This window comes from Mesoplodon densirostris, chromosome 13 (assembly GCF_025265405.1).
Source record: "Mesoplodon densirostris isolate mMesDen1 chromosome 13, mMesDen1 primary haplotype, whole genome shotgun sequence".
NCBI classification, from domain to species: domain Eukaryota; kingdom Metazoa; phylum Chordata; class Mammalia; order Artiodactyla; family Ziphiidae; genus Mesoplodon; species Mesoplodon densirostris.
In genome coordinates this window covers 9250237-9267293 of record NC_082673.1, presented here as the reverse complement: position 1 = coordinate 9267293, position 17057 = coordinate 9250237, and the positions used below count along the sequence as shown (strand labels likewise).

Here is a 17057-nt window from a genome sequence, read left to right as displayed (position 1 = left end):
TTTCTAATGAAGGGAAAAGCAATGCTGAATAAATAAGTGGGAAAAAATTTAAAAAGACAAGTCACTGTAAATAATTGTCCTCTGCCAGAGAGGCTATCACAACAATTGCACCAGGTTTCAGACACAGCTGGATGGAGCAGTAGCTTTGAGCAGTAGCAGCAGTAGCTTTGAGCAGTAGCTGGCAGAGATAGAATTTAAAGCTCTCCCACACACCACCTCTGATCCTTTAGCAAATTCTGCCAGTTCTGATTTCCAACTGTAAGTCAGTTCTGATTACTCTGCCCTCTGTCACTGCCACCACCCTAGTCCAAGCTACCTCTACTTCTTACCTGGACCACCAGAATCATCTCTCTATGGGTCCTCTTGCTTCTCTTCTTGTTTCCTATAGGACAGTCACACCAAATTTTGATCCTGTCATTCTACACTCAAACTTCTATCGGGTTCCCATTACATTGAGGCCAAATCCAAATTCCTACCATGGCCTATGAGGTTCCTACAGGATCTTGCCCCTACTCAGCTCTCCATACTCACAGCCAGTTAGGGACACAACACAGCATCCCTGCTATTTGTTGTACACACTGAGCATCCTTCCACCTTCAGGACCTGGCATCCTCCCATATCTTTGCATGGCTTGCTCCTGTCTTCTACTTGGGCCTCTTACCTCCATCTTCCCATGAAGTCACCCTCTATCCCCTTATCCTGCCTTTTTTTCTCTTGATAGCACTTAACAGATGATATCATGTCATGTATTTATTTGTTTATATATTATGTCTCTTTCACTACAATTAAAGCTCCCTGAGAGCAGGTTCTTTTCATCACCCAGTTATATTCTCAGCACCTACAATAATACCTGACACAGAGAAAATGCTCAACGCATTTGTTGCATTAAAATGTCTGATTCCAAAGCTGAGAAAAGAAAATTCTTAAGAAAGTTGGGACTTCTTTTAAAGAAAATTTCTAAAACAGATCATCTCTTGAAAAATATGTAGAAAATGAACGTTTTCCAGTAAGCATTATGCCTCTGGTGCATTTATACCAGCATTATTTCTTGCCTTACATGCCTGACAAAGTGTTTTGATGACTGCTGTCATGTTTTGTAAAGCCTCTTGAGTTACTTGAAGGAAAACACAATATAAATGCAATGTAATAAACCACCTCTCTGTTTGGTACTCATAATAAAGTACATGAGGCTTTTGATGATTTAGTGAAAAATAAAGTAGGCAGTTTCTAAAGGTAAAGAAATAGATCAAGTCAAAAATCATTATACTCTGATCCAAGCATCAAGGGGCCTTAGTGGGTAAACCTATCACGATTTAGAACTTGGAAATTCATTTCCTGATGTTTTCAACAATGGTGAAAGCCTCCTACATGCAAGGCATTCTGTTAGCTGCCACCATTATTATACCCCAGTCTAATCTTTAGTCAAACAGATAAAACATTGATTTTATTGTCTACAAAGTTAGCTCTAAATAAGCCAACATTTTTTCCCCTTCTGAAAGTATACATATATTTTACATTAAAAATACTATAGACAAAGAACGAACAATGAAACTGTATGATTTAATTGGTTAGAGTCACCCAAAGCCAAGATTGTGTAAGTAATTAAAAACTTACGTGTTTGCCAAGAGTGTTTTTCTACTGCCTTAGATATCAAGACGGTAAGTCTGCCGAGCCACTGAAGAGCTGTCAGTCTTCAGTGTAATGTCTTAAAAGTTGTCCACTCATGTGGACTTTAATTTTACTGATTAAAAAAAAAAGGCTTCTGGGTAAAGCCAGAGTTGTGGTCTAACACTAATCTCTAGCTATTATACAGTTTGAGTCTTAGCTTTTATGGTAAATTTCTAACATCCTATATTTTGCTTTTAATATTGGATAGAGAAGGTAAAAAAATAATTTATCAAGTGGTCATCTTGTTTTCTCCTTTTGGGAAAAACATGTGGGAAGAAATGATTAAAGGAAACACAAAAGCTGCCATCAATTTGTAAGAGTTTATAGACCCAGCCAGATGGGCAAACAGAGAAAGGGTGGAAAGAAGAAGGAAGAAGGTATTTGTCTCAGTTTTCAGATTGATTTTGTTGCTAACAATGACACACATTGACTTGGTTCTCATTTGGAAAACTGAACTCATTTAAAAATATAGTTACTATTGACACCTGTGATTTCAGAAGAGGAATTACAATTACAATCCTGATTTGCAATGTTTAAGCTTGCTAGGAATCTTTGGAGAAGTTGATAACGTAAACATTGAGTATAAATTTTGAAGTATATCAAAAGTCCATTTTTTGGTAGTGCTCCAAAAATGATCAATCATACGTTATCCTTTGTTGTATTTAAATTATGAGATGCTGTATATGATGCATGTCCTTCCTATAGAAGTTATCCTTCAGGATACCTTACGGTATCAAATTCCACTGGGGGCTAAGGTTTCCTTCATTTTACTTTTTTACGAATTCAAATATGAAGAAATTATTGTTACTGACATAATTCCAATAGGGAAAAGAAGTGGAAAGAAATTACACTAATAAAAATGGGATTTTCCTTTAATCAGCTTCTTATGAATAGCAAAGTAAACTTCTGGTACAGGATGAAGGTGATTTATACCCCCAGAAGGCACAGGACTAAAGAAATATAGAGACAATGATTTCTTCTCCGAGAAAGAAAGCCCATCACCATGCTTTCTCAGGGACAAGTGCATTAGGGCACTGGCTGATGCAAAGGTGCTTAATGGTCCTAGAGCAGGTGCATCACCCTCTCTGACAGCGCTCATTTGCATATGCACATTTAATCCCAGCAGGAGGTGTGCATTGAGGGGTCCCCCAGAGCAGAAATATAGACAATCTCAGGTAAAAGCAGGTCTTCATAAACTTTGTAACCTCATTCCAAACTCCAGTTGTCAGTGAACAGCTTTCCAGATTGACATCTTAAATCAAGAAAATGTCACACATGTACAGTAACTGGCCTAATCTTTTCTGTAAATTGCTGCTTGCGGTTTTCAAAAACGTAGTAAATTGCTGGCAATTGACAATGTGTCTCCCTGCTCGGCTAACTTCACTTCTGCCCAGTTAACAAATCAGTCTTAAATTATTCATCAGATCACCCAATGTCTAGGCTCTTCTGACTGTCATTGATTTCAGGGACCAGTAGCCTGTCTGTCTTTTATACTAAAGTGAAATTCATACCATGTTCTCGGCATATAAGATTAATTGTATGTAGCAAATAATAATTACACTCTTTGTCTCAGGATCTCACTTAAGGGTGAGCACAGCTCACTACACAATCAGTGCCTCTGCTGTTCTCTGCTGCCCAGAAGCAGGACAGAGCATCTTGTCACACTAATACTTAAAATAGTCTTAATGCACCCCAATACTTCAAATACACAGAGGAAGTGTTTTCTCTATTAATTCTAGAATTAAGGACAAGCACAAAATGACAAATTATACGTATAAGCTAAAACATAGATGGTCCATGTAGAAATGATGCCTTTAAACCATTGCACATTGTTCTGGAAACAGGGTCAAATCAACTCTCCAGACAGCTCAACCAAATTGAATTTTTGTTGCTAAAATAAGTGTGGGGATAGAGTGCTTGTTCTGAAAGGACTTCTTAACTCAAGGCCATTTTTCTTTCAGTAGCACACAGAGGATTTTGCAGGAAGCGTGTTTGCCCTTCCTTGAAATACTTTTTGAATCAGTTACTGGCCCTAAGCTAAACAGTGCATTTGTGCAGTGAAACACTCGTATATTTGAGAAGCACATTTGTCTATTTATGCTCAGGGAAATTAATGCCAGACCATCTCAAAAAGACCTCCAGCATTCTGGCATTTTCTCCCAACTGTTCCTAAACATATTTCCAGGCCACTGGTAGTCATGATCTGTACCTCGAAAGCTCCCTTGTTTAGAGCATGTCCTTATGTGACCACCTCCCAAGGGTAGTGACCTTGGCTCTGATGCATGTAACCCCATGGAGTTCTCTCTCCAATATATGCTGGCCAGAAGAGAGTCTGGAGAAAAAATACGGGATGGAGGTAGGTGGATTGATGAAAATTCATTATAGGGAATTAAAAACAAAGTAGCAACTGAAAGCACTTTTCTGGTGGATGGTAGGTCAATAACAGCATTTGTGTTTTAAAGGTCAACATGGTACTTGTAATGCTGTTCTTCACTGAGTGTGTCTTCCTGTCTTCTTTAGGAAACCCTCCCTGATCCCGGTGATGCTATGTTCTCTGTTCTAGGGTATCAGAGGCCTTTTTCCTTCATCATCATAACACTGGTTACATTTTCTTGTTTTTACCTACTTAATGTCTGTCTTTCCTATGGCATAGAACATTTTATGAGGCAGGAACTGGATGTAGCCCTACTACCTGGCACATTGCTTTGAACCAAGTAAATGCTACGTAAAATGATCTGTAGAATTATATATGATTGGTCAGGTATTATTTTCAGCTGCATATTTCAAGCCACCCCCAAGAGTGCCCCCCCCCAATATGAAAGAAATCTGCGTGGGCAACACAGGGCTGATACAAAAGCTCCACAGCGTTAGGGTCCCAGGTTCCTTTTTTCGTTTTACTCAATTATTCGTCCTCATGGTGGACATGGTTGAGATCTCAACCTCGACCTCCTTAAGGTTACCTCATAGTCCCAAATGGTTGGCACCGCTGTGGTAGCAGAATAGTGGTCCCCAAAGATGTTCATGTCCTGACCCTCAGAACCTGTGAATATGGTACCCTGCATGGCAAAGGGACTTTATAGAGGTGGTTAAAGTGAAGGACCTTGATATGCCGAGAGAAGCCTCTGTTATGCAGGCGGGTCCAATCTAATCACCGGAGTCCCTAAAAGTGGAGAACGTTTCCCGGCTGCAGAAAATCAGAGAGACGGCAGCATAAGAAGGTTTGGGCTGCCATCTCTGGCTTTGAAGACAGGAAGGAGTGTGGGCAGCCTCTAGAAGCTGGAAAATGAAAGAAAACAGATTCTCCCCCCAGAGCCTCCAGAAAGGAACACGGCCCTGCTGACACCTTGATTTTATTTTAATTTTTCCCAGTTATTTTGAGCTATAATTGACATACACTATTGTATATGTATATATTGCAAAGTGATTACCACGGTAAGTTTCATTAACATCCATCCCTTCACATAGTTCCAAATTTTTTTGTGATTAGAAATTTTAAGATCTATTCTCCTAGCAACTTCCAAATATACAATACAATATTGTTAACTATAGTCACCATGATGTATATTACATCCCCAGGACTTATTCATCTTATAATTGGAAGTTTGTACCTCCTGACCACCTTCATCCATGTTTCCAACCCCTCACACCCTGCCTCTGGAATTCACGAATGTGTTCTCTCTATCTGTGAGTTTGTTTTTTTAGATTCCACATGTAAGTGGTATTACTCAGTATTAGTCTTTCTCTGTCTTACTTATTTCACTTAGCATAAGGCCCTCAAGGACCATCCATGTCCCCCCAAATGGCAGGATTTCCTTTTTCTTCGTGGCTGAGTGATCTTCCTATAAAATACCACTTTTTCTTTAACCATTAATCTGATGATGGACACTTAGGTTGTTTCCATGTCTTGGCTATTGCAAATAATGCTGCAATGAACATGGGGGTGCAGATATCTTTTCAAGAAAGTGATTTAATTTCCTCTGGGTAAATACCCAGAAAGAGAATTGCTAGATCATATGGTAGTTCTATTTTTAATTTTTTGAGGACCCTCCATACACTTTTCCATAGTGGCTGTCTCACACCTTGATTTTAGACCATTGAGGCTCATGTCTGATTTCTGATCTATAGAAGAAGGGTAAGATTTGTATTCTTTTAAATGTAAGATTCGTATTCTACAAGTCACTAAGTTTGGGCCTGCTTCTAAACTGAATTAGCTTTTTTATTTTTTATTATTATTATTTTTTTTGCGGTACGCGGGCCTCTCACTGTTGTGGCCTCTCCCATTGCAGAGCACAGGCTCCGGACATGCAGGCTCAGCGGCCATGGCGCACGGGCCCAGCCGCTCCGTGGCATGTGGGATCCTCCCGGACCGGGGCACGAACCCGTGTGCCCTGCATTGGCAGGCAGATTCTTAACCACTGCGCCACCAGGGAAGCCCTGAATTAGCTTTTAAGTAGCCTTTTCAGAAGCCTTCACAATTCTTCTGCTTATATCTTAATGTCCAGAACTTAGATGATCACACCTGTTCATATAAAGGCAAAGGAAATAGTTTTTTAGCACTTGCACCTCAGACAGGTAGATTTCCCCTGACTCTTGACCAGAAGGAGGGGGAATAGATAATGGAAGATAGCTAGAAATTTCTGCCATCATTTGTTTAATGAAAGAGTGATTAGATGGATGTAGTTGAACACCTACAAAGTTAGGAAAGTGATATGATTTTCATAGAAAGTTATATTTCCCATTTATAAATTAATTTAGCAAATGGATAGTCTTCCTTTTCTCTTAAGTTAGCTAAATTTCATTCCATTTTGTCCCTCCCCATCTAACTTTAATCTTAGAAATATATGATTTTAAAGTTCCCATGCTTTCAGGTAATTAAGAACTACCAATATTCAGATTCCATAAATAAGTTCTCAGAGACCTTGAACCATACCAGCTTCTGCAAGAATAGAGTAGAATTACTTTTTTAATGTCTTCATTTGTTTTCTCAGCTTCATTTCTTATCTGACTGTGAAATATTCCATCTAGTTTCTGAAATAGGCTGAGAGTTCCCAGGAAAAAGCCAAATTTTTAAGGAGTCTAGATCGCTGGATGCTTCGATGCGCTGATTTTAACAGGGAAGCACACTGACAATTCTAATAAACACAACTGAATATTGTTGCTGTACTTCTCCTGTTGTTCCCAAGTCAGAAAACAGGCAAAGGGGGATCAACGCTGAGGGCTTCCAAGGGGTGGCGGAGGGCTCCTCCCAAATCCTGGACACTCAGATACTTCCTGTGTCCCTCTCCCCTTTAATTACATCACCCTGTGCTTCTGTTCGGTGGTCTGTGCTGGGACCAGCCCGTTCTGCCTCATCTTTGGGGCAGTCTTTGCTCCAGGCACTTTTCCTCCGTTTTCCTCTCTGTCGGCCCTCAAACAGGACATGGGAGTCTGGAATGGCTCCTGTTTCCGGCCTCTCTAACCTGGGCAGGTCCATCCTCGGCCGCCATGCCAGTCAGCCCAGCTGGTGGGCAGACATGACTTGTAAGGAGCTTCACACCAAACGGCATCTCCTTACAAGAACTTCTAAGTTGTCATTCCATCAGCATCTCCCTGCATCAAGAGAAAGCAAAACACATCTCCATTCCTGCTTCTCATCCCTGACACTAAACTTCTGGCCGATCGTTTTCAGTTTTCACATCATTCCTGGCGACTCTGACTGATTTCATCATCCTTCAGCTCCCCCTGAATTCTCAAGCTTATCCTTTCTGAGCCAGGGATCCAGAAGTCTCGTGCTGGGGCAGCCAGTGGTCCAGCACTGGGGTTCCCGCAGCTGCTGTAACCAGCCACATCACAGGCTGGATGCACAGATACTTTTAGGGCCATCTATGTTCAAGGCTCTAACCCAGATCAGTCTGAAGCCTCAGGCCCATAATTCCTCATGCCATCACAGCCACCCAGTGGCTCAAAGAGAAACTTTCTCTGAGCAAAGAGAACTTCTGAGATATGATTATTGTTATCTGTGATTTCCCTCCTGCCACTCTCACAGACTACATAGGAAAATTTGATGTAAAGCATTCAAATGACTTGCGTTTGCCTCGCTCTGACAGTAGTTGTTGAGTAACTGTTATCCTAGGCCCCTCTGTTCCTGCAGGACCCTCCAGCTTAATCTTCATCAGTTATAATTTGACTATGTGGTGCTATTTTATTTCGCAGTGGTATATGCTGTTATTCTGGTTTTAAAAAGTAAATAAATGCAACTAAATGTGTTTATCTGTCTCTATAATTTTATGAACCGTTGCAATTGTCACCACTGTGTCATCAGGGAAGCCCCGGGATTGCATTCTTAATTGATGTTTCACAACAAAGAGACTGTGCCTTCAGAACAAACTAATTAACATCACAAAAAATTCCAAAGTCTTGGGCTTCTCTGGTGGCACAGTGGTTGAGAGTCCGCCTGCCGATGCAGGGGACACGGGTTCGTGCCCCGGTCTGGGAAGGTCCCACGTGCCGCGGAGTGGCTGGGCCCGTGAGCCATGGCCACTGAGCCTGCATGTCCAGAGCCTGTGCTCCGCAGCGGGAGAGGCCACAACAGTGAGAGGCCCGTGTACAGAAAAAAAAAAAAAAAAAAAAATCCAAAGTCTTAATGGCATTTACTCATGTTCTATTCGTACTACATATTGTTCTAAAATGATCTTATGTTCAACTGACTGCATCAAAAATTTTGCAGTAGCATCTTTAAATTGCCTTAAAAACACAGCAAAGCATTTGGATATAAGCTATAAAGTGTGGTTTCTCTGCATATTCCAAAATTTAAAAAAAATAATGCTTGCATGGAAATGTAGCAGCCAACTTCCATGCAGAATGGCTTAATGTTATATAAACAGTGGCTTAACAAACTTACATCTATTGGAATAATTATAGATTTATTAAAAATATTGTTTTACTAAACTTAGTGGAAGAATTAGCCAATTTGGAGATTGTCACATCAGCAGCAGCTGTTACGAGGGGCTAGAAAAGACTAAGGCTGGCATGAGGTCAAGAATCTTGGCAAACTCCACCATCAGCTCAAGGTTGGTTATAGAAGTTGACTACGTCCTGTCTTTTCTCCCTGAGGAGTGGAGTCAAGAGAAGGGAGGAGAGAGAGGTATGTAAAGGCTGTAAGCATGGTCAGCTTTGGTGAGAGGAGAACAGGTTTGAATCAGACAGGAGACTAATTTTTAATGACCAAACTTGTACACAGAATCTGTTACCCAGTGTGATAATGAATGGGAATAGGGTTGGAGATGAAATAGTTTGGAGACAGCTTATTCGAAGAAAGAAAACCATTTCATGATTATAATCCACTGAGTTGAGACAATAACTCAGTTATTCAATTATATATATATATATATATATATATATATATATATATATATATATATATTCAATTATATTTGCATTGGCTTTGTTCAATGACTCTCATTCTGCAGCAATAGAGTTATTGTTGATTGAATAATACATCCATCTGCTCTTTTGAAAAAACTATTTGAACCTCTACAGAAGGACATAAGATTATTACACAAACTTGTGATTAAAAACTCCAAACACCACCCAGGCTGCAGCAATTACTTAGTTCATTGTGGTTTCTGCATGTCATTGGATTATAACGTAGCAGCAAATTGGATTTTTTTTAGCAAAGGTTTTCAAAATGTTTGTATTTGATGAAATCTATGAAAATATAATACTGAGTTTAAATGTGCTTATTATTTTCTTTACTGTGGAAAAGAAGCTACAGGGAAAACAATGATCTTACCATACAAAGAACACTGAAGATGCTATTTTCAGAAGTTATGTTCACTTAGACCAAGGCCAAGGGAAAAAGTATAGTTTAAGTCCTTTGGAATAAGGAATACATAACTATATTTGCACAGCTTTGCTACTTTTTTTTTTAAATAAAAGAACATAATTGCATCATTTAGGTAAAGGACTGTGTAGGAAACAATAAACATTTGCAAGCTTTTGGGTCTCATTTTGATTTAATGCCCAGAAGCAGATTGTGATGGTTCTTCCTTTATAAATCTTTAATAACTAGATAGATGTCCACCATCACTTCCAATCTCCCATTCCCCCAGTCAATATTACAGACAAAAGCATTCTTTCAGGATAGCAGGATAAATATATACCAATATATTAGTTCAGAACATAAAATATTTTGTTATTCCAGTGAACTGAAAGTTTAAGCATTTTTCCAAAGATTCTCATTGATACAGATATGCTGTTTACCCATGATACAATAAAAAGGATATCATTCTTGTAGTTTCAAAAGTAGGCATAGTTTTACTGGGTTTCTTGGATGCTACTCCTATATCATTTGCTGATACATTATTCTCAAATACAGACATTTTGTATCCTAGCTTCAGCCCTCCATAAACATCACAGTTCAAGGTTCTTTCTGAAAAATGTCTGAGGAAAAAATCATCAAAAGGAAAGGATAAATGCAAGTTTAATACTCATTGCTAGATTCAGCAAGTTGTATTTACATAAAGAAAGAAATGCACTATGCATCACTTATTTAGTTTGAAACTGCCCACAGAAAAAGAATTCTTTGAAACATAAAAATATTTAGAATGTTTGTTAAGAATAATGGATGGATTGTAAGCAGCTGAAGGGGATTGGGAGTTCTGTTTCCTATGCAATAATTTCTACACGGAACTCTGAATTGCCTAAACGTTTCCTACTTGAAAGTGCCTGCCCAAAGCCAAAGTTAGTGGAAGAATCCAACCTTGAAGGAAAATGAATCGTGATCAAGAAAGAGATTTTTCCTAGTAAGTACAGAGGAGCAACTCAGGCTAGATAACAAGAATGAGCCTCGAAAAAGAAGAATGATCTCATTGACCCTGCCAGACTGCTCAGGTGAAATATTCAACTGAAGAGTCTCACAAGAGAAGAGAACCCTTGTGAGTGAATGGTGATGATTTAAGTCAAAAAAAGGATAAGAAAGTGCTATTATTGCCATTTGGGGAAATGGCTTAAATTTCTTTCTTTTTTTTCACATCTTTATTGGAGTATAGTTGCTTTACAATGTTGTTAGCTTCTGCTATACAACAAAGTGAATCAGTATACATATACCCCCATATTCCCTCCCTCTTGTATCTCCCTCCCACCCTCCCTACCCCACCCCTCTAGGTGGTCACAAAGCACTGAGCTGATCTCCCTGTGCTATGCGGCTGCTTCCCACTAGCTATCTATTTTACATTTGGTAGTGTATATATGTCCATGCCACTCTCTCACTTCGTCCCAGCTTACCCTTCCCCCTCCCCATGTCCTCAAGTCCATTCTCTATGTCTGCATCTTTATTCCTGTCCTGCCCCTAGGTTCATCAGAACCTTTTTTTTTTTTAAGATTCGATATATATGTGTTAGCATACAGTATTTGTTTTTCTCTTTCTGACTTACTTCACTCTGTATGACAGAGTCTAGGTCCATCCACCTCACTACAAATAACTCAATTTTCTTTTATGGCTGAGTAATATTCCATTGTATATATGTGTCACATCTTCTTTATCCATTCATCTGTCAATGGGCACTTAGGTTGCTTCCATGTCCTGGCTATTGTAAATAGTGCTGCAGTGAACATTGGGGTGCATGTGTCTTTTTGAATTATGGTTTTCTCAGGGTATATGCCCAGTAGTGGGATTGCTGGGTCGTATGGTAGTTCTATTTTTAGTTTTTTAAGGAACCTCCATACTGTTCTCCATAGTGGCTGTATCAATTAAATTTCTTTAAGAATCAAAATACCCACAAATCAGGTACTATGAAAAAAGTGCAGTCATTAAGACATGATACAGAGAAACAAATATAGGTAGTTTTCCTTTTGTGCAAAGGCAACGTGAACGCCTGTACAGAGGAGAAATCAGGAAGGGTTAGTCCCAGGCTTCCTGCCTAAGTTTTAGAAAACCCCTGATCAAAGCTCATGATTAATATAAGTCTACAGAGAATTTCTGTACATTCATTTTTTATGTCTAAATTATGCTCAGGCACCATCACACACAGTCAGAATTCTAGGAAAATGTGACACACTGAAAATTCTCTAGGATCAGTAATGTGTAAGTTCCATACATCTCTCAGGAAAAGTCAATTAGAAGAAATATTAGCATAAAGTTTCTACAATTTGGAGTAATCAAAAAGATGCCATAAGGCATCAGCTTAATTTGGGGGGGATTAAAAACAAGTACAACTTGATTTCTCAATGTAACTTGTCTTTCAGTAGCTTTAAATGTAGCAAATGAGTTGGGTTTTCATATTTACATTCTGAATGGATTCCTAGGAAGAAAAAAATGATTTCAAGTCTTGGGACTTCCAAAGCAGCAATAACTTATTACTTGTACCCGTGGTGATCTTAAAGTACAGCATGAAAAACAGTCTTAGTGCCTCCAAAGATGCATAAAGTCCTTCCAAAGGGAGCAGGAGGGACAGCAGGAGAATCTAGCTGCAGAAGCGTTTCAAAAACGCTATTTACATATTGAAGGAAAGGGTTTAATTAATCGTGTTACAGCTGTGAAGTTAATATGCAGATCTGAGGTCCTATCACAAGGGACTGTTACATACTTTTTAAACAAGTCACTCAGTCCCACATTTTCTTCCCTTTTACAGCTCTTGCATAGTAATAAATATATGTCCCACAGGTTTGCAGAATGAGGACCATGATGTCTGTTAATTTCTCAATAATAATAAAGATGATGATGTTGATTGGCAATTATAAAAACCACTGTTTACTGAAACCTCACAATATGCCAAGATCCTTTCTAAGTTCTTTGTATGAATCATCTTACTTAATTCTTTCAACAATCCAGTAAAACTAGTGCTGTGGTCTTCCAGGTGGGTACACTATTAGTTAACAAGAATGGCTCAGTAGTGCCTGTCATTGGAATAACACCCGAATCCATAGAGATGTTGTGGAAATTAATCTGAATCTGGTCTTTTGACAAAGGTTCACCATTTTAGAATGGACCTTTTGGGCAAAAATCAAAGTAGAGGGAGGCTTCTATTAATCTATCCAAGTGGGTAATTCCAAGAAATGCCTTCATTAACTAGCAGGAGATAGAGGGCTCTAGAAAGTTAGTATATAAACTAGCACATGTGGACAAGGAATATCTTATGAAATGGGGTACAACCTGGAAAAAATGGCAGAGGTGCTTGGGTTTATCTGCTCTAGTCTTCAGAATAGATTCCCTACAGGCTGGAATTGAGGCTTACCTGTGGCTAGCCAGGGAGAGGTTACCAGCCTTTGAAACAGTAAATAGAGACCAACAGAAAATCTTTAGGATACTCCTTTTGGAGTAATCTATCCTATTTATGATCTAGAATACTTGGTTGACTGCTTAATGGGCATTTGAATGGGTAATAAAATGAGTAACGGGGACCACTATACCCATTTTTTTTAACCTTGAACCCAAAGAAACGAGGAAAAAAAATCCTTGACATGCACATTGATATTAGAAAAGCAGTTACAAGAAACAGTTCACAAAGGTCACCTTGAGCCGTGGAGGGAAATCAGCCTTTGGGGAACAAATCAATGCTACTATTATTATAGTTTTTAAAAATTAAAAAAAATCACATCACAGGATTACTTTGCAGCTTACCTGAGTTACCATATTTGGTAACAATGCGCAACACCAAACAAACCCTGATTACTATCTTTATTGGTGAAGCTGGTCCTGTTTTTATATTTCACAGAGACTTTCAGGGTTCAGTGCTTTGCCTAAGGGCCCATAGTTTATAAGCACTAAAGACCAGATTTGAATCCAAGACTTATGATTTGAAATTCAGTCCTCTGTCAACACACTATGATGCCAATTCCATGGAACAAATTTCCTCTGGTCTAATTTATTCCAAACCAATTAATAGAGAAAGAGATAAAAGATGATTTCCACCCAGTGAAATAAAAGTATGACTTAAAATGACCAATCAAATCATGAGTAACAAAATGCTATGGGTTGAAAAATGCTATGCTTAACTTATTATCCATAATTATTTTATTCATAAAATTGCATTTTAAAATTACTGTATAATCTGCATGTTACAGATGATAACTGGGCACTGATTTAAGTACTTTCTTCTGTCTTAGAAATTAGGTAGAGGTAAAGGTAGATGTTGGTGCATTTGTATGTAACTCAGAAATGTCATTTCTGGTTCCTGAATACATTTGCCAATGTGAGAAAATGATGACAAGCTCTAATTATAAAGTTATTATAGTGTAGAACAAAGAGTAACCACCTCTGGAGGTTCTGGAGAAAACCCTTCAGGGATATTTGCTGCTTGGCTAAATCAAAAATTCTTTGTTAGTGTATGGACTTCAGTGGATCCTAACAATTCTAAAAGTCTCTGTGTTGGTCAAGGCAAATTTTCTAAGATCTAAACCACAAATGCTACTTAAAGAAAATTTGAGACCATCATACAACAGTAGAATGTTTGCACAAATACAGTTGATAACAAGAAATCTAAAAGATAGATTACAGCTTTCTTATTCTTTTTGTAATTATACTGTTAGGTTTCTTCTCTATGATTTCAAGTGGGAACTGTGCTGGTTTATGAGAAAAATGCTTAAGAAATATAACTAGAAACTTAACCCAAGATGCTCTTCCATTTGGATGCTAATCAAACAATGATTCTGCAAGAGTCATAATGAAAATTATGTGCTTTGTTGATGTGAGTTCTAGACAGAAATAATATTTGTATCATGTTGCATCAAGACAATTCTTTTCTGATCAGGATTTCACAATAGGAATCACTTCACTGATGTATTTAGTTGTCAGTAAACGTATGCTCCATTTACTATAATGAGGATTTCCTTCTCTGACAAACTTTATTTTTCCAGAATTAATATTCAAGCAAAGATAGCAATTTGCTATTCATATTTGTTACATTTACATCTTAGTCAATCCCTTTTCCCATTTTAAACACAAGAATGTTCAAAACCATTTTTCACTTAACATATGGGGCTGTGGTCACTGGGACATTAGGCCTTTTTAAACTGGACATGAGGATACACTGGTAGCTGAGTTCCACGACAGCTTAACAAACGAAATCATAAGGCCATTGTTTCAGAGTTTCATTGTATTAACATGTTCCCAAGGTTATTCTTTCTAATGGTATCCAAACTCTTTTTTGATTAGTATCCCATTTGTAATGTTGCTTAGATTACTATATATACTTAGTATTCCATTTGTAATGTTGCTTAGATTACTGTATACATATATATATATTAGTATTCCATTTGTAATGTTACTTAGATTATTTATTAGTGTATCCTTTTTAAAAGTGTACTTTAAAAGCATGATGGACTTACCTTAGAGAGCCCACCTACTTCCAAATAGAAGCAGATAATGAAAACATTCCAGGTGACCCAGAGGGCAGTCCATACTGTATACTGGAAAGAAAGGGTGGGGGGAAGAAAGAGAAGAAAAATGTGGAGATGAAAGTCATGCATACTAAATAAATCGATAATAAAAATGTCAATAAGTGTGTCTTCTGGGAAGAAACAGGGCACGCTCAGAGAAGAATGCTCCTTATGTGGTCCCCTAAGATCTCTAGAAATTAAAAATCCAATAGTTTCTACTGCTTTAAGTAGATGCCAATAAAACTAGACTTATTTTTACAGTGCTTTGCTGGCTTGCAGATGCAAGTTAAATCCAAGCGCTGATTCAATTCGTTTTCTGACTACCAGCTTTTCCAAGGGACACAATTATGCGAATTTTCTGGGGGCTAGCTAGCTAGCTAGCTAGCTAGCTAGCTATCTTTTAGTTACAATAATAAATCATCAAAGGTTTAGGAATGTTAGTCAAAACCCTTCACTTCCATACCCCTGAATGAGGATCATGTTTGAAAATGGATGTATGGAGTAAAATTAACAACTTTTCAACTGTTGGACTATTTTATTGAGTGGAGTGCATGCCCCTAATATAATTATAGAATATAATGTGATTATGTACAATATTTTTTAAAAGCACACATGTTCTAATTATGGTAGGATTAATAAGTAAATCCTACTTATTAATAAGTAGGATTAAGAGTGAGCAAATAAGCACCATATTTCCATAATGGGAAAATACCTTCCAATCACAATGAAAAAACTCTAAACATGCCAGCCTTATTGATTAATTGGTTTTATTAATGTATTATGTATTAGGAAATGCCTTCCTCAAGAGTATTAGTCAGACAATTAAGGTAGCCTTAGATCAAGACTCATCAATAGAGAGGTCTTAGGGCTCTATTCATCCAGGCACTTTCTTAGGGAGACAAAGACACTGAGGTCTGGAAAACTGACGTATAGGAAGGCTTGGATGACTCAGGATGGAACTTACCATGGCAACACAATGAGCGGATCAAATACAATGGTTTGCTCATTCATTTCATTGTACTGCAAAAATCTATGAATTCGTAACGTCTTAAACAGGCATACTAATTAAATTATTGCTTTCTATTGTTAAATTAAGATAAATGTTGAAATAACTTATTAGCTATTGTTAAATTAAGATAAATATTGAAATAATTTATTAGCTTCTTCTATGCTCTGCCAAATAATAGACTTATGAATTTTAAACACTGTATAAAATAGCCATGATCTTATTACAAACCTTATCAGAAGCTTTTAAACTTTTTCTAAAATTCAATTTACATTTTGTATCTTTGTCATTTATGATTTTTTTAAAGAACAATACATTAAAAAAAAGAATAATACATTTATAATAATGAGTTAAGGCTCCAAAATCACTGGAAATTTAGAGGAGTTGGAAAATATGTTAAAAAGTTAACATAAGTTAAAATATATATTTAGGCTTTTGGTCGTTGCCGATATTGTTGACCTGATACCTTCTGCTGGCAAGGTCTTCTAGTGTGAGTGGGTTTAGATGTTCCCTTAAAAATGCACCAAATGCATTTTTCTGAACCACAAAATATTCCCATGAATATTCAAAATAGCTAATCTACATTCTCAATGTATACTTTTTGCAAACTGATAAAGTCACAATAACCACAACACATTTTAAAGATGTTGTTAATCAGATGGCATCTGGTATCTGATATTTTTCATTCTAAATAAATATAATTATGGGTACATTTGAGTGACAGAGTAGTGCTGACCACTAATTCAGGAGGAAAAAGCCAGTGATAAAGGTTAAGGGAAGGACATAAAATAAAGCAAGACTAAAGTAAGAAAATGAATTGAATTAACTGTAAAACCACATGATTCTTAATTATTAGGACTGCAAGCCTAAACCCATAAGTATTATTTTAGAAAAGTAAATCAACTCATAGTTATAAAAAATACATAATAAAAAATTCTACTTAAAATCATAGCACAAGCTTAGTGACTGAAGTGTATTCTGATCCCTCATAAGTTGTATTATTGATGTCACTTTCAAACATTCAAAG

At 37.6% G+C, this 17057-nt stretch overlaps 1 protein-coding gene across 1 annotated transcript in view; it reads right to left on the bottom strand.

The window, feature by feature from the left end:
• The window catches only part of NKAIN3 (sodium/potassium transporting ATPase interacting 3), a 288607-nt gene that overhangs the window by 233332 nt on the left and 38218 nt on the right, over positions 1 to 17057 (bottom strand). The window contains exon 3 of the mRNA XM_060115709.1: positions 14974 to 15054. Coding sequence (XP_059971692.1) covers positions 14974 to 15054 — 81 coding nt within the window. The remainder of the gene's footprint in view (positions 1 to 14973; positions 15055 to 17057) is intronic.